General features: G+C 40.9%; 1 protein-coding gene across 1 annotated transcript; it reads right to left on the bottom strand.

The window, feature by feature from the left end:
• Positions 1-6,605: 6,605 nt before the first annotated feature.
• LOC129177913 (gastrula zinc finger protein XlCGF8.2DB-like) lies at positions 6,606-9,562 on the bottom strand. Its single transcript, XM_054769530.1, has 2 exons — positions 9,440-9,562; positions 6,606-8,066 (listed from the first exon to the last, which is right to left on the bottom strand). Exons 1-2 carry the CDS (start codon positions 9,552-9,554, stop codon positions 7,012-7,014), a joined length of 1,170 nt encoding a protein of 389 aa, XP_054625505.1. The 5' UTR covers positions 9,555-9,562; the 3' UTR covers positions 6,606-7,011.
• Positions 9,563-18,552: the final 8,990 nt, after the last annotated feature.

Genomic DNA, 18,552 nt, shown 5'->3' with positions numbered 1-18,552 from the left:
CTTGTTTCCCTGGCAATAAACACCCCCCACATCCCCCTCTAAATCCGCGCCTGCTGTCGATCTATTTTACGGCACCAATATACGTCTCTCCCTCACTCCCAAAACGTTAAGATTTGAGAAATTACATCATAGTTTATTTTCTTATATCCATGGTGCAAGTGGATCAAAACTCTCTGAATCCTCTAGATTAATCCATCATCCATCATTATGGTTTACGTTGAAATATCACTGCATTTGATGTTCATCCATCCATTTTCTATACCGCGTCTCCTCTTTAGGGTTGCGGGGGTATGCTGGAGCCTATCCCAGCTGACTTTGGGGAGAACATGCAAACTCCACAAAGAAATGGCCAGGGGCAATTGAACCCAGGTCTTCCCGATCTCCAGGCTGTTACTGTGTTGGCCAACATGCTAACCACTCGACCACAGTGCGGCTGCATTGATGTGTTGATGTGTTTTATTGTATTTATGTGTGTCACACGTCACCGGATATGATGTGTACGTCTGTGCTATGTGCATTGTGTACGTTTTGATGTACTTCTGTCTTGGTGGATGTCATAACACGATACAAACTTCCAAATGCTAACGAAGTCTTTTAGTAAGAGACACAAATAAAATGACCCCCCAATATGTGACGTGTATGAAGTATGGTTATTGACCATTTATGTTCATACATTTAAAAATAATAACTACCAATAATAACTATGTGACGTTGCACAAGCGCTGTCGTAAAAATGTGCTCGAGGAGGAAGTACCGTAGGTCTTGCACATGCCCAAAAGCGATTGCATTTCCGGTACGTATTGCGTAGTGACACACCCCTTAGCCCTTCCACCTCGTGTTTTACCCCCAAACTGTGACATTTATTGCCAAAGATAGACCTCTAAGAAATAAGAGCTTACAACCAGCACGGACAACATTTGTAACACTATCATTTGTATCAAAGATACATATAAAATAGAAATAACAATATAACATGAGCTTTATGAACATCAATTAGAATCACCTTTGGCCAAGTATGCTTAAGCAAACAAGGAATTTGAGTTTGGTTAAATTAGCTCTCACTGTACATTAGGTGTGGGAATCTCTGGCTACCTCACGATTTGATGCGATTACGATTCTGCCTGCGATGTGATGATAAAACGATTATTGATGCATCTTTTTTTGTGATCAATAGTTTCTCCATTTTTACATGCATCATTTTTTTAATATATAATGTTTTTTTACTCAACCTTGTACTGCAAAAAAGCATATTTGTAATGATCCACAATTATGATCACTTTAAACAATTACATTACTAAAGGAGTAATTCCTTTAGTAAGTAATTAAAAAAGTAAGTAATTTGCCCAACACTGACTAACAATAAGGCCATTTGAAGCGATTGTGGCAAAATGGAGTGTACTACCTGGCTGTAACCAGCCAAGGTGCTGTTGATTCACAACTTTTCCATAGCGTGTTTGTCTTTTTATGTCCAACAGCAGTCAGTGCAGAACATCTTCCACCTGATCAGGAGGAGCCACAGCCCCCCCACGTTAAAGAGGAAGAGAATGATCACAGCATCAGTCAGGAGAAAGAGCATCTTGAAGGACTGGAGGAGTTTCCAGGGATTGGTGTCCCTGTGAAGACTGAAGATGATGAAGACAAAGGTGAAAGTGAGGAGAAGAGAGGGGGGGAGCCTCCAAGCAGCCGCTCGACTCAACACATGACAACAGAAGCTGATGGAGACCACTGTGGAGGATCACAAGCAGACAACCGATTAGCTCCACTCTCAGATAATGATAACACAACGTCACTCTATATTTTTAGACACAAAACAACAAAATATGGTTGCAATTTCTGAAATGAATGAAAGATACATCGTGAGATGCACTGGGACACATCATCAGTGATGTTTCGGGTCTTTCAACATCATACGCCCTCACTCAGGTGACCCAGCCTAGGGTTGATCATTCCCTGGCTTGTGTCCCAGTAGCATGGGCCCACAGATCGCTCCTCCTGATCCACAGCCACCTGGAGGCTCTCTCTGCTGCCTCCATGGTGGACTTAATGGCTTTCCTTTTTGCAGCCCCGGTGATGCCAAGTAGTGTGAAAACCTTGCACAATGAGTGGCCAGCAAAGCCCCTGCACCCTACTTCAATGGGCTCGCATCGTGCCTTCCACCCTGCTCTTAGGCATTGCTCAACCAGCTCCTGGTACTTTGACCGCTTCCGCTCGTTTGCCTCCTCTATACGATCCTCCCAGGGAACTGTCAGTTCTAACAGAAGCACCTGCCTTGAAGAGACTGACGCTAGCACGATGTCTGGCCTCAGGGAAGTTGCTGTGATGTGGTCTGGGAACTTGAGCTGCTTGCCTAGGTCAACTCGGAGATCCCAGTCCACTGCTGAGGTGAGATAGCCAGCTGGTTTGGGCTGTGGTAGTGGTTGCTCTCCAACCCTGACAAAGGCAATGTTCCTCTTGCCAAGCTGTTGCTTGTGGCTGATGTTTTTGGCCACGGCCTTGGAGATGGTTTCAGCAACAGTCTCCCCGAGGGCTTTTGAGCAGCTGCTTAGGATGTGCTCCAGAGAGCCTTTCCTGGAGCACAGGGCACATGCTGGAGAGTCACCCATGCCCCAGAGATGGAGATTGGCTGGGCTGGGCAGGACATCATAAACAGCATGGACCATGAACCCGATGCGCTGGGGTTCTGCCTTCCAGATCTCAGACCAGGTCACCTTCCTCTCCAGCACCCCCTCCCACTTTGTCCATGCTCCCTGCTGCTGCATGCCCACCATCCTGCTGGTCCGTTCCTCCTCGACCCCTGCCCTCACCTCCTTCAGGACTAGCTGTCGTTTGTCCTTTCCATGTGGCTTCTCATAGCAAGGTTGAGGAACCGCACCCAGCCCAGATCGACCCATTTCCACCGTGCCCACCAGAGCCCTGTGTCTCAGCCGGGAGTCAGCCACCACCAGACCATCTTGAGCCCTCCATTTCCTGCCAGTTCGCACCACGATGCCCGCTGATGCTACTTTAGAGTCCTCGGAGTCGCGATAGAGCAAGGCCTCTCTTGTGCGAGAGACCCTGAACTCCTCATCAAGGCTGCTGAAAGGGAGCTGTAGTTTGTTGGTCCTCCCATACAGTGCTGCACTGCATAGGCTGCGTGGGAAGCCCATCCATCTACGGAGGTAAGTGATGATCCTCCTCTCCAGGGTCTCTACAGTCGACAAGGGCACCTCGTACACCAACAGAGGCCAAAGTACCCGGGGTAGGACGCCATGCTGGTAAATCCACGTCTCAAGCTCCTTGATGGTGATTTGGATTGATGCAGAAACCCTGAGACTACAGTCGAAGATCTTGCCCAGGCTCTTGACTGGTTTCTCGGTGATAGATGGGATTGCCGTGCCATCCACGAAGAAGCGAAACTTGTCTGCCACTTTTCCCTTCTTCAACACCATTGCCAGGGATTTAATTGGTTTGAAGCGCATTCTTGCCCAGGATATGAGCTTTTCCAGGCCCTGGAGTATCCATCTCCCACCAGGCACAGATGTCGTGGTGACGGTGAGATCGTCCATAAAGGCTCTGATGGGTGGTTGCCGAATGCCAGGGCAAAAAGGCTAACTGAGATCGTGCACCCAGTTACAATGCCCTTTTCGAGCCTGTGCCAGTCAGATGTTGCGCTCCCAGAAGTGACTCTGAGTCTGAAGTTCCCGTAGTAATTTAGAATGAGGTCCTTGATCTTCCTGGGTACATGGTGACGGTACATTAAACATTAAATTGTGGAAAAGTGAATAAAGTCTAATATTATGAGAAGAAAATCGACAAAGATTATTTAGGTATAAAGTTGAAATATTTGGAAAATGTAAAACAAATGAAAAAAAATTGGTTGGGGAAAATTGATACAGTCATGGAAATAAGCTAAAAAAATTTACAACAGGAAAGTAAAGGTGAACCCAACAGTAGAAATGGGAAAAAAACGCTGTCATTTTACAGAAATAATGTCCAAATTTTAAGAGTAAAAAGTCGCATTCTAACAAGTAAAAAAAGTCACAATTTTACGAGGAGAAATTGGTAATATTTTGAGGAAAGATGATATCATTTTAGGGTTGAAATATCGAGGAAAAAATACTTTTGTAATATGAGAAACAAAACAAATCAAGTGGGAATTTTTGGACAAGTAGGTTGGGGGAAAAGTTATAATATTACGGGAATAAAGTCAAATATTAATGAAAGTAAAAAGTTGTAGTCAAGTAAAAAAGTCACAATTGTACAAGAATAAACTCGTAATATTGTGAGGAAAAATAATGTCATTTTAGAGCTGAAATATTAAAAAAAAACGTTATTCTTCTATTATTATTATTATTATTATGTCTTTCATATGTCCTTCGTGTGTTCTGTGGTCAGCATGAGTGGCTTCCATGTTAATTTAAGACTAAGTTCCAACTTAAAACGCGCTGTAAGAAGGAATCTCGCTTGTAAACCTCCTATAATACAACTATTCCCTTTGATTGCATACATTTTATTGGAGGAAAGTACTTTGTAAATAATATTTGATTTACGTGTGGGTAAACATCTTGTGTGTTTTTGTATATTGTAGCGACGGGTATATTGTGTTGCTCCGAGCTGTGGTTTTGGTGTGTGAGCTATAGGGGGCAGTCGGGTTCAGCATGTTGGTTGGAGCAAGTGTTTGGAAAAAAGGGCGTAGATTAAGAGGTTAAGGAGGTGTTGCTGTTTTACACATGTGTAGCTAAGGCTCCTGCATCTGTAAGTGCTTTTCGATCTTTGAAAATAAATGGCCGACTGATTACCGCCATCCTGACGTGTAGTTATTCAGCCGTCATTACAATATTTTCTTCAAAGAAAAATGTTGATTGAAGAAAATCCCCACAAGTTCGAAATATGACAAGGTTCGAAAAGGGGAAATGTGGCGAAAATCTAGTTGATTTGCATTATTCTTGTTCGCGTCGGTGCTGCAGTAAATAGTTTACGGACGCCCCCTTGTCGTAAAGGCCGACAACACCAAGCCACTGATCTAAAAAAAAGACTGGATCGAGCAGCCTATTGTTTTCACGCGCCAAAATTTGAAGCCAGATTTTTTCGATCACCGCCATCTTGGTGAGACCACCTTACGCGCCACAGCTTTGTGATTGTGCTGGTATACGAACGCAGAATTAGTGAAAAATCATCAAAAACATCAGGAGTGCCAGTGAAGGAAGCGAGGATGAGGAAACACAACTTAAAAAGCACTTCCCAAGAACCTTCCACTCGTAAGTACTTTTACTTGGCACCTTTTTTTGACCTGATATATGTGCCACTACTTGAACGGCTTTGCTTTGAAAAGTTCTCGAAATGTAACCAAAAGTTAAAGTATGAACTTTGATGGGTGGTTTTGCAAGAATTTTCTAGTTACACCTTCCTGTAACAACTAGGCCTTTTTTTGGTGCCTAGCCTAGCAATCAATGATAAAATTATTTCTATGCAGTTTTTTACAGTAGGCTTTGAGTATTTGCACTTATCTAATGTCTTTTTGTACCAAAAAACAGCTTTTTTAAAAGCTGCCACAACTACCAAGTTACATTAATTCTGATACCACACATGATTCACGCAAAGGTAGAAGACATGTGACAAAATTTCTGCTTTCTTCCTGCCTTAACCTTATCCTGAGATTAAAAAAAATAATGGTTTACTGTAGGAAAATAATTAGACAAAGATAGACTTTAAATTCCGTACGTAAACAATGTTTGCAGGCTGCCACACAGCCAATTTTTCGTCCGTCTCGAAGCTAAAATACATCTTACTTGCTTGATAAATGACACAAAAGCGTATAAATCTGAGTAGTTATAACCTTTAGCAGTTGATTTTGGTGGCTATACGATCAGTCGAAGTTTTACCAGTGCGTTGCCATACTGTTGTCTCACAGCAAAGTGGTCTCACCAAGATGGCCGCCGCAAATTTCCATTGGCTTCAAAAATAAAACAATAGAAGCTCGATCCAGTCTTTTTTTTAGATCAGTGCACCAAGCCCGCTCGCAAGATCACTACTTCAACTCTTTCTGTCTTTCTTTTTTAAGAGGATCGTGTTTCACCCCAAAAAAAGTATTGTGGGGGACTTTTCAATATGTGCTGACCGAAAACTACCCACAAGTTGGACACCTGCCACACCTTTCATGACTTTAAAAGAACGTATAAAAGGGGTCAGAAGAAATCCAGCAGGCGGTCTTAATGGAATCTCCTTTCATCTCGCTAATGTAACCTCGTGTAGTTCGTCCTCAAAATAATCCACATTACGACGTGAAAAACGGATTAAACTGTCCTCCATGCTTGGATTCGATTCCATCTTCTGCGCCGCCCTTTTCTCTCGCGGTAACACCTTGACTTAACGCGTCTTGTTCTTCTGTGAAATAGCTCGTGTCCATGTGTAGAATGGTGGTGAACAAACGTCTCTGCTGCTGCTGGGAGGGGGTCGATGGAAAAAAACACACACCCCCAAAGACAAGCACACAGGTAAGTTTCGAAAAACGCCTCCCGCTATCAGCGTCAATACCACGTGTAGTAGTATCGCGTCAATTGTAGCGTGAGTCTCAAATATCTGTTCATATTGCTACATTGCTATTTATATATTATTATTATTATTACTGGACACAGTAATACAGCTTCCAGCAAAGTCCAGAGTGCTGCTTTTTATTGAAAACATTCAACAAGAAGGGAAAAAACACAACAGCAGCAAAAAAAAAAAAAAAAATCTGCAGTAAGTTTACAATAGAACCAAACTTTTAAACGAAAAAAGTTGTAACCCAACAAGAAAAAGTGGTGATTTTACGAGAATAACATCATACTGTTACATTTTAGCAGCAAACATTTCAAATATTAAAATAAAAAACTTGTAATACTGTGAGAACTAAAACACAACAAAATAAAGTGGTACTTAAAAAAAATTAAGTAGGGGAAATGTTAAAATATCGTGAGAATAAAGACTAAATATGATGGGAATAAAGTCATAATATTACCCAAGTCTTGACAGCTTTTTTCACATCCTGCTACTTCATTTACTGCTGCTGTTCTCACCAGCACACTTATGATTGTTAAGCTGGTACTTATAAGAGAATCCTTCAGCACACACACCGCAACTCAACACTTTCTCACCAGTATGTATTCTCATGTGTTCTTTCAAATATTGATTATGTCCAAAAGCCTTACCACACACTGAACAGTGAAAAGGTTTCTCACCAGTATGTATTCTCATGTGTTCTTTCAAATATTGATTATGTCCAAAAGCCTTACCACACACTGAACAAGTAAAAGGTTTCTCATCGGTGTGTATTCTCATGTGTTTTCTCAAACATAGATTATGTCCAAAAGCCTTATCACACACTGAACAAGTAAAAGGTTTCTCACCAGTGTGTATTCTTATGCGTGCGTTCAAATCACACTTTCGTACAAAACCCTTACCACACGTTGAACAAGTAAAAGGTTTCTCACCAGTGTGTGTTCTCATGTGTGATGTCAAATGTTGATTATATCTAAAACACTTACCACACACTGAACAAGTAAAAGGTTTCTCACCAGTGTGTTTTCTTGTGTGTCTTATGAAATGTTCCTTCATAAAGAATCTTGTATTACACAATAAGCACATAAATGGTTTCTCTCCTGTGTGTAATCTCATGTGTGTTTTCATATTCCAACGGTATTTAAACACTTTGTCACAGTGAGAGCATTTAAAGTGTGTGTTGTCAGTGTGACATGTCATATCAGCTTTAGCACCTTCATCATCAGTGTCAGGAGAGAGTGACGTGTTGTCATTATCTGATAGTGGAGCTAATCCATTGTCTGCTTGTGATCCTCCACGGTGGTCTCCATCAGCTTCTGTTGTCATGTGTTGAGTCGAGCGGCTGCTTGGAGGCTCCCCCCCTCTCTTCTCCTCACTTTCACCTTTGTCTTCATCATCTTCAGTCTTCACAGGGACACCAATCCCTGGAAACTCCTCCAGTCCTTCAAGATGCTCTTTCTCCTGACTGATGCTGTGATCATTCTCTTCCTCTTTAACGTGGGGGGGCTGTGGCTCCTCCTGATCAGGTGGAAGATGTTCTGCACTGACTTCTGTTGAACATAAAAAGACAAACACGCTATGGAATAGTTGTGAATCAATAGCACCTTGGCTGGTTACAGCCAGGTAGTACACTCCATTTTGATGCAAGATGCAACTTTTATCTTGATTATTCTGATTACGGATAAACTAACTCAGCTGTAAGCTTGTATCTACGCTGTAAACCCGAACGCTCAACTTAATTAAAAAAAAATGGTGTATAATTAAAAAATGTTAAACTTGCTACCTAATTAAATTTTTAGATTTTTTTAATGCATATGTCCAATTTTTTGGACTTAAAATTATTCATTTTAATTATTAATTACATACAATTTTAATTAAGCAGAACTTATAGTTTATACTTTTCTTTAGTATTATTTTTAATTTACAATTACTTAATATTTTCAACAATCCATCTGGACAGGTAACATCTTCAAAATGCACACACTTTCCGAGCAGTTTCAAGTTTCGCTATGAGTGTTAGAAGCACGTCGCTATTCTCTCATTGATATTTCAAAAGCAGAGTTTGTTTTACTACGTGCTTTGATTAGCTCAGTCCTCATGCTAGCTAACTTTTCTTCTTACCGAGAGCACGTCCTTGCTATAGTCGACTTTATGCTGTTGCAAATGTTATGTTGTCATATTTATATTTCGCAATAATGTAACATATTTAGAGGAGTAAAGTAAGTCCACAGTGCATGTAGCGGACCACGCTAAAGTTAGTGGGTTGGGACCATGGCGGACATGCTACTCCACAGCCCTCAGAGCAGCACCACAGCATCAAGAGGTCACATTCTCACAACCTTTCAAATAATTGCGCATGTTGTATTTCTGTCTGTGCAGGTGTTTGTGGGCAAACCAGACTTAAGACTTTGGGGTGAACGTAAGTATAAATACAGTGGTATGAAAAAGTATCTGAACCTTTTGGAATTTCTCACATTTCTGCATAAAATCACCATCAAATGTGATCTGATATTTGTCAAAATCACACAGATGAAAAAACTGTCTGCTTTAACTAAAACCACCCAAACATTTATAGGTTTTCATATTTTAATGAGGATAGCATGCAAACAATGACAGAAGGGGGAGGAATAAGTAACTGAACCCTCACATTTAAAATTTTGTGGCCCCCCCCCTTTGGCAGCAATAACTTCAACCAGACACTTCCTGTAGCTGCAGATCAGTCTGGCACATCGATCAGGACTAACCTTGGCCCATTCTTTTCTACAAAACAGCTTTAGTTCAGTCAGATTCCTGGGATGTCTGGCATGATTCGCTGTCTTGAGGTCATGCCACAGCATCTCAATGGGGTTCAAGTGTGGACTTTGACTTGGACACTCCAGAACGTGTATTTTGTTCTTCTGAAACCATTCTGAAGTTGATTTACCTCTGTGTTTTGGATCATTGTCTTGTTTCAGCATCCATCCTCTTTTTAGCTTCCACTGTCTGACAGACGGCCTCAGGTTTTCCTGCAAAACATCCTGATAAACTTTTGAATTCATTTTTCCATCAATGATTGCAAGTTGTCAAGGCCCTGAGGCAGTAAAACAGCCCCTAACCATGATGCACCCTCCACCATGCTTCATGGTGGGGATGAGGTGTTGATGTTGGTGAGCTGTTCCATTTTTCCTCCACACATGACGTTGTGTGTTCCTCCCAAACAATTCAACTTTGGTTTCATCAGTCCACAAAATATTTTGCCAAAACTTCTGTGGTGTGTCCAAGTGCCTTTTTGCCAACATTAAACGAGCAACAATGTTTTTTTAGACAGCAGTGGCTTCATCCGTGGAGTCCTCCCATGAACACCATTCTTGGCCATTGTTTTACCTACACTGTAGTTGATGTGTGCACAGAGATATTGGACTGTGCCAGTGATTTCTGTAAGTCTTTAGCAGACACTCTAGGGTTCTTTTTTACCTCTCTGAGGATTCTGCGCTGAACTCTTGGCGTCATCTTTGGTGGACGGCCACTCCTTGGGAGAGAAGCAACGTTGCCAAACTCTCTCCATTTGTAGAGAACTTCTCTGACTGTCGATTGATGAACATCCAGACTTTTAGAGATGGTTTTGTATCCTTTCCCAGCTTTATACAAATCGACACTTCTTGATCGCAGGTATTCAGACAGCTCTTTTGAGCGAGCCATGGTGCACATCAGACAATGCTTATTATCAAGACAATTCTTACCAATTCTATGTGTTTTATAGTGGGCAGGGCGGCTTTAAACCACTCATCAGTGATTGGGCACACACCTGACTTGAATTGTTTGGTAAAAATTGGTTTCAATTGCTCTTTAAGTCTCCTTAGGCAGAGGGTTCAGTTACTTATTCCTCCCCCTTCTGTCATTGTTTGCATGCTATTCTCATTAAAATATAAAAACCTAGAAATGTTTGGGTGGTTTTAGTTAAAGCAGACACAGTTTTTTCATCTGTGTGATTTTGACAAAGATCAGATCACATTTGATGGTGATTTTATGCAGAAATGTGAGAAATTCCAAAAGGTTCAGATACTTTTTCATACCACTGTACATATCTAAAATTGGTTCTAAAACTAATTCAAATGACTTTTGCCCTCCAAAGACAAAACATTGTGGTTCTGAAGCACCTGTGAAGAACTCGCTGGAGCTTTTGTCTGCACTTCAGTTGCCATCTGAGGTAATCCAGATGGTAACATTTTATTTTGTTCCTACTGGAATTATGACAAACATGTTCTTATTGCAGGTATATGCTGAACTTCAGCAGATAACCAATAAACATCTGCCAAATTCCTTCTATGCCGAGCTCAACATGCACACCTCCCGTATGATGACGCCGTTCAGACAAAAGTCCTCCCAAACCAGGAAGACAGCTGGTGTCTTGGCCGCCGTTTTCTAAGTTCCTGATGAACAGGTGTGTACTACTAAGCTCAGTGATGTTGGCCACAGGATGTCTTCTAACTTCATATGTGAAGGCTTCATATTGTCAAGACAATATGATTAGACACGTTGTTCTTGACCTTGACATGTTTCATGTTTGTTTGCCTCGGCGGGACTCGATGCTAACAGACCCTGTCTAGAGCAGCTGCACCCTGGCCTGCCGTTTAGAAGCTTCGGCTGGAAGATTCAGCTTTGATCTCAGGATTCAGCAGAGGTTAAACTGCGTGGCTCAGACGCATAAGGATGGTGCGGGTTAGTCGTGCTTTTGGTCAAGAGGCTGCTGAGCTGTGATCCACGGCCGCCATCAGCACAGCTCAGGGCTGCTACACCCCCACAAAGGTACAGTTGTTTTCTAGAGCTTCAGCGGGGCTCCTCAGGATTCAGCCAAGGGTGAACAGATGCACGGGGATGCTGCAGGTTTACAGAAATTAGCCCCAGACGCTAACTTGCCAAGTCTGGGCTATTACGTGTAAAAGTGTAGTGGCTCTGCGAGGGTGTGGCCCGTCTTCAGGTGGTACTGCGCGTGGCCTGAGCTGCACTAAGGACGGCTACGGATCACAGCTCTGCAGCGTCTAGTCCGTAGCTCTGCTAACCTGCACTGTCCTTGTGCATCTGAGCCCTGCCGTTCATCCTCAGCTGAATCCTAAGATGAAAGCTCAGTTCTCCAGCCGAAGATGCCAAACGGCAGGCCAGGGTGCAGCTGCTCTTATCAAGGTCTGTTAGCACCGAGTCCCACAAGCCTCGGAGGAGCTGCTTAGAAACAATTTTGGGAATAACATTTTCAAGCAGGCCCTTTCTCATTAGATAGATACATTAGACATTATACATTAGTTACATTAGAGTAATAAAGTTGTCTGAAATAAACTTCAAACAGAATTTTATTTCACAATAACTAATATTTACACATTAAAGTCACCCTTGCCTAATCTTACAAATTGTACTGCTAAACGGGACCGACCTTTTCAAACATCAGGGTTTTTCATCAGCTGCCATGTAAGTCTGCACAGCACACAAAGCACTTCAAGCTGAAACTGAAAAAGGCTACTGCAGTTTTCAGTCATGAGTTTCCTAAAATATTCATGTTGATTGTCACAGGAGGATGCGGAGGGGCCTGATCTGTCTACTACGCCTGTGAGTTGCGGAGAAGGTCGTCCAGTGAACTACGGAAACAAGGTCTACGTGGTCTTGGAGCGTCAAGAGATCGTAACATTGGGAAACTTTGGAGAAGCCTTCCTGGTCATGTTTGGACCAAGAAAAAACTGTTTGCAAAAAAGAACTGTTTGTGGAAAAAGAACTGTTTTTTTTAAAAAAAGTAAATTGTTGCAAACTTTATTGAAATAAAACTGAATTTTAGTCTTTTCCACTCAAGGGTACATTACAATCTTCTGGTGGGATGCACTTAAAGTGCTTAGGAAAACATTTGAAGAATAAATATATCATTCATTAAAATGTTTATGTTAACGGTTGCCTAACCTTTCAACTTTATATTCTTTTTTTTTATTATTACTGTTAAATGTGAAAAGTATGCCAATAGTACATGAAATCTTTAATAAAATAATAAATTTAATTTGGACAAAGTAATTTTTTTATCTTTCTGAAATTATATTTTTCTGTTAATTCACACCGAATAAAAAAAAACAACGTACTACTTACTTAATATTTTTAGTATCTACAGAAATCAAAAAATGTAAGATGTTGAACTTAAAAAAAGTTAGGCAGCCGTTTACATAAAAAAATTTTAATTACTGCTAACTAATTCGGGTTTACAGTGTATAACAAAAGTTATGTGTTCACTGGAAGCGGCTAGTTATGTAGGAAACAAAAGTGTACCGTGCTGGTTGTCAGCTCTTATTTCTTAGAGGTCTATCTTGGGCAATAAATGTCACAGTTTGGGGGTAAAACACGAGGTGGAAGGGCTAAGGGGTGTGTCACTACGAAATTCGTACCAGAAACGCAATCGGTTCTGCGCATGCGCAAGACCTACGGTACTTCCTCCTCTAACACATTTTTACGGCCGCACTTCTGCAACATCACATCCTGTGGTCGTTATTATTTTTTTAAATGCATGAACATAAATGGTGAATAACCATACTTCATATACGTCACATATTGGGGGGTCATTTTATTTGTGTCTCTTACGAAAAGACTTTGTTAGCATCCGGACGTTTGTATCGTCTTATGACATCCACCAAGACAGAAGTACATCAGAAAGTACGCAATGCACGTAGCGCAGACGTACACATCATATCTGGTGACGTGTAACATACATAAATACAATAAAACACATCAAATGCGGTGATATTTCAACGTAAACAACCATAAGCAGAGTGCAATGATGGATTATTCTAGAGGATTAAGAGAGTTTTTTTTCCCCACATGATCCACTTGCACCATGGATATAGGGGGGAAAAAACTGTTGCTTTTTTCTCAATGGAGAAATACCATCTATCCAAACATAACTTCCAAACAAATGCTTTTGTGTGTATTTTTTGAGTGGCGAAAAAAAACTTTAAATAATTTATGGAACCAAGAAAAGACGGCTTATAAATGATCAGATGGCGTAGATTACACATGCCTAACAAGTGACTGCCAAAAAATAGGTCGACCGGATGTAGGCGCCTTCTGCACATGCGCAGAACCGATTGCGTTTCCGGTACGTATTGCGTCGGGACAGAGTGAAACTGGGATTCAGTCGTAGTTTGTGGCTTGCAATTATTTACCAAAATGATAGGGACACTGTTTTCCTGAGAGTGAGAACCCTCTTGTCGTTACTCCCAACAGCACAGATGTCAAACACAAGGCCCGGGGGCCAGATGTGGCCCGCCACATTATTTTATGCGGCCGCGAAACCCTTGGAATAATGCATGTCAATAATGCACTTCACCTCTGCCCTTCTAAATGTATTTGATCTGTCATTTAGGCAGACAAATTGTACTGCATGCGGTTCTTCTAAACGTCAGCATTGTCTAATCATGCAGCGAGATATTCCAAGCATTTTTCAAAAACAAATACTTGAATGTCTGCTTGTCACCATGACATTCTCACTTCATTTCTCATTTCGAAGCAATCAATTTGTTAGTAAAAATAATAATCTAATGCATGGGCAACTGTGTAAGAATATTATGAGGTAATATTCATATTTAGATTCATAAAAACTGACCCTCTGAGGGCAGCCGTAACTGCGATGTGGCACTCAATGAAAATGAGTTTGACACCCCTGCCCTACAGTATAGAAAACACACATCCAGTGGTGTTAGTAATTGAAATAGTGTAACACAAAACAAGTAGCAATGAAGGCCAAGCATGAGGAGACACTGACACGGGCGAAGTATTTTTGAAAGCATCAAACAAACAAAAAATAAACAATAATATAGTTGGCGACGGGCCGTTTAGGAATAATGTAATAATAATGATTAAAAAGTGGACAAACCTTCTCTGTATAACACAACTCGAGGCTTCTTGAAAACAGCGTCCAGTATTTGACGCTGCCGCTCGTTCTCCTCTTTTGTTCGAGAAAGTTCCTCCTCGTACTCTGCTATCGTTCTTTCCAACACTACAAATTTCTTCAACTGCCGTTGTTAGTCGCTGATTCACCAACGCTCTCAACATTTGTACTTTACACATTTTCAAACAATCACAACACTCACTTGAGCGCTGCTTAGCGATGTGTTAATCTCTTTGTTAGCAGCTAGCAAGCACCCGCAGCAAAGGAGCGTTTTACCTAGTCGTCGTACGCATGCGCAATTGTCTTCTTTATGGCGGGTGGCGAGGTGCATACCGCCACCTACTGGACCGGAGTGTGTATCCGTTGGTTGAGTACTTGGGTATCGATCACTGACCTCTGTACATGTAATGGCACCGATCTCTTGCTGCTCATTGAAGGCCTGAAACTACCGGAAGTATAGAAGTCACCATGTTGTTTCACCCAAAACAAGAAAGCCTAAGAACTAAAAGGAGTTTGAGATGCCGTCTTGTGCTGCTATTTAATTGCACAAATCGTGATACTCGTGAAAATCGTGAGAAGGGACTTACCTTTCACAGGTAGGTGAATGCTTATAAATAATAAAAATAGATTAAAAAATAGATACTTTAAATCTGTAAGCATCTTTTCATCTAAGTAGTTGTAAATTACCCCTTCTTCTCCTTTAGATTTCCACACTGCAATGCTCAACTTCTAAAGCAATGGGTAGTAAATATGCGGAGAGACAGGTGGATTCCTGCAGCCAGATCGCAACTCTGTTCAAGTCATTTCACCGAGGAGAACTTCGACAGAACCGGCCAGACTGTCAGATTGCGACAAAATGCAGTTCCAACAATATTTGACTTTCCTGATCATCTTCTAAAGGTATGCTAACATTTAACTTTGATACTACGTAGATCCTTATCATACCAAATACCTTGTGAACACTGAAATTGAGTTATGCATTGTATCTTGTAATGACTATGACATTTTTATTATTTTTATATTGTTGCCTTAGGTGATTTGCTACATGTCATCGTTTAAGCCAAAATACGTAATGGCTATTAAATGTAGCAAACTGAAAACAAAATAATTTGACAAGTATGTATGTTACCCATACAAGTATATGTACTTTAAGTGCTTATGTCTCTTCAAGATAATTTCATTCATGTCTGATTTTATATTTCAGAACTCTGCGTGTCGGAAACCCCCAAAAGTCAGGACACCAGTCAACCAAATTGAAAATGTTTACATACAGTAGTGTTTTGATGAAAATGCCATTTAAGATGAAGGACCTTCAGCAAATCATGGGATGTGATGTTACATTCAGTAGCTTGGGTTTTCTAAGTGTTAGTGTGACAGTCAATTATGTTACATGTAACTGATTTGTTACAATATTTCCTACTAAACCTCAGCAAAACCAAAGCATATTCTCATAAATTTATTTAAACTAATTGACTGATTGCTTTCTTGTGTGCTTGGCAGCGAATAAGTGTTTATGCCTTTAAATTGTGATGTGTGTGGGGGTGGATTGGTATGGGTGTGTATTTGTGTGCAGTTATTTGCACGTGTTTTGAGTGTGCATGTGTTCACGTGTGTTTGTGTGTGGATGTGTGTGTGTGCGATGTACAGTTGAATAATAGTACACTTGTAGATTGCAGAATTCCAATATTACTGGGAGCTCCTGATGTGCATAGATTTATACACGCGTCTTGTTTTATTTATTCGTAACAATCTATCATAATGCAGACAGACTCTTCATGGTCTTAACAGTGCCCAACAGTGCTCAATTCTGTAGTACTTTGAGCTTGATCCTATAGTATCAACCCGGATCTACTGTGTGGCCTGTGCGCTTTTTGGGTGGAGCAAGATGGCCGACCAATGGCTTCATGTGGTCAGCAGGGACACCCCTTCCAGTAGTATACAGTTCAGTGGTATCTATATGTAACGGAGTGTAGCTCACTGATATGTATTATATATCTGGATACACCATACGTCGCACCCGCCCGTGCAAGCCGCTGAAGCCCCAGAGAGGCCATCTTACCACTCACATCTCGTAGTAGCAGACTACATTGTCACAGCGTACATAGTGTACAAAGCAGATGAAGAGGCTAGCAGAACATCTATATTTTACATTAAAAAGCGGGGAGATTCTCCCATTCCTTCAAGTAACGCAACCTTCGTCCCTTAAAAACGATTTGATACGTTATTCTCTATCTTTTGGCTATATTAAATGTACTTTTTCCCCTTCCAATTCTCATTGCCTTTGGGACAAAATTCTACTGTGCACCCTGGCTCAGCACTCCCCTATAGCAATGATAGTTTTACTCCTCTAGAAAGAGATTTTCATTTGAACTGCATATCCCATCCCTTTTTTCCAATAAAATCCATGGTCATGATCCTTTACTTTTTTTTCTTACTTTCATACAATTCACTATGCTCTCGTCTGTACAAAATATGAATCATAAAAGAGAGTGACTTTGGACAAGTTTTAAAATCATTTAACATTTTTGTTTGTGTTATGAAATAGAAATAACCTCTTTTCTGATATAGAAATATATTTTAACAAAAAACACAGGAATAATATGTAATATACTATTATATGTAATAATATATAAACATTGTCTCCATATGGGGGTTCATTTGAAATCCGGGTAAAAAACAAACAAAAAAAACGTATTTTTTTATATTTGCAAGCAACCACAAATTATTTAGTAGTCTAGCCGCGGTTGTTTGTTTACATATCCCCCACGGCCCCTATGTAAAGCCGTTATGACTCAGGTATGGTATGATATCGACAGAATTTTTACAAATTATCATACTCGAGTCCTTATGACTAAGCTCAAGCACGCAGGTGAGGTTAATTGGCGACTCTAAATTGTCCATAGGTGTGAATGTGAGTGTGAATGGTTGTTTGTCTATATGTGCGCTGCGATTGGCTGGCTAGGTGGGATTGTGCGAGGTTAGTCTGAAGATTAACCTTGCATTTAGTGTGAGTGGGTAACAAACTAACAACAGACTTAACAACTCACAAGTTCTCACATAAGTCATTGTCAGAGAAGTGTTTAGTGTGAGTGGTAATATGGCGGCCGTGTGGCTTCACAAGTCATTGCCAATGAGCTATCCAGATATATAATACAGATCAGTGGCCTTTAACAAAAGACTGAAATTGCAGGGGAAGCGTGACACTGGCTTGTGTGGGGCGTGTCAGGAAGAGGAGTCAATAGAACGTGATTCTGAGGAGCAGGAAGTTTGATACACAAAGGGATGTGATGAGGAGGAAGATGATAGGAGTGGGAATGAAAGAAACAACACTAAAGCATGACTGAACATGGATGAAAAGACACATCAGAGGAAGTTGTTTAACTGTTGAAGGAGCACAGTCTAGTTTAACGGGATGTGTGTGAAGGAATGCACCAAAGTGATTGATGCCACACACCGCTAAAAACGAACATGAAGAAGAATACTATGCTTGTTTTTCCCTCCTCTTTCAAGATTCAAGAGAGTTTTATTGTCATGTGCATAGTAAAACAGCAGTTATACTATGCCATTAAAATCTTATTCTGTTCATTCTCCCAAGAAAAGAAAGAAAACACAAGAAAGAATAGGAATAAGAACATAAGAAACATAAACATATATACCAATAAATTAAGCAACAACAAAAAGAAGAGACATTAATACAAATAAATATACAAATAAATAAGTAAATAACTAAATAAATAAAGTGCTATGAGTGTGTGTTGCGTGCGGCGTGTGTTAGTGCTTCGTTGAGAAGCCTGATGGCCTGTGGGTAAAAGCTGTTTGCCAGCCTTGTGGTCCTGGACTTCAAACTCCTGTAGCGTCTGCCTGACGGTAGGAGTGTGAATAATGAGTGTTGTGGATGTGTGCTGTCCTTGATGAGGTTGTGTGTTCTGCGTAGGACTCTAGTTTTATAAATGTCTTGCAGTGAGGGGAGGGCTGCCCCAACAATGTTCTGTGAGGTCTTGATCACCCGCTGGAGTGCCTTCCTATCACGTGTTGTACAGTTTCTGTACCAAACAGTGATGGAGGCGGTAAGGACACTTTCGATAGTGCATCTGTAGAAGCAACTCAGGATTGTGGTGTACATACTACATATATGCATACATTTA

Source organism: Dunckerocampus dactyliophorus, chromosome 2 (genome assembly GCF_027744805.1).
Source record: "Dunckerocampus dactyliophorus isolate RoL2022-P2 chromosome 2, RoL_Ddac_1.1, whole genome shotgun sequence".
NCBI classification, from domain to species: Eukaryota; Metazoa; Chordata; class Actinopteri; order Syngnathiformes; family Syngnathidae; genus Dunckerocampus; species Dunckerocampus dactyliophorus.
The sequence above is the reverse complement of the archived record's forward strand: the minus strand, read 5'-3'. Positions and strand labels throughout refer to the sequence as shown.

Excerpts from the sequence above, each read along its gene's own strand:
- LOC129177913 (XM_054769530.1), bottom strand. The coding sequence starts at position 9,554 with ATGAATTCAAAAGTTTATCAGGATGTTTTGCAGGAAAACCTGAGGCCG. Across the intron at positions 8,067-9,439 it reads CAATGATCCAAAACACAGAG|AAGTCAGTGCAGAACATCTT; the intron begins GTAAATCAACTT and ends TATGTTCAACAG.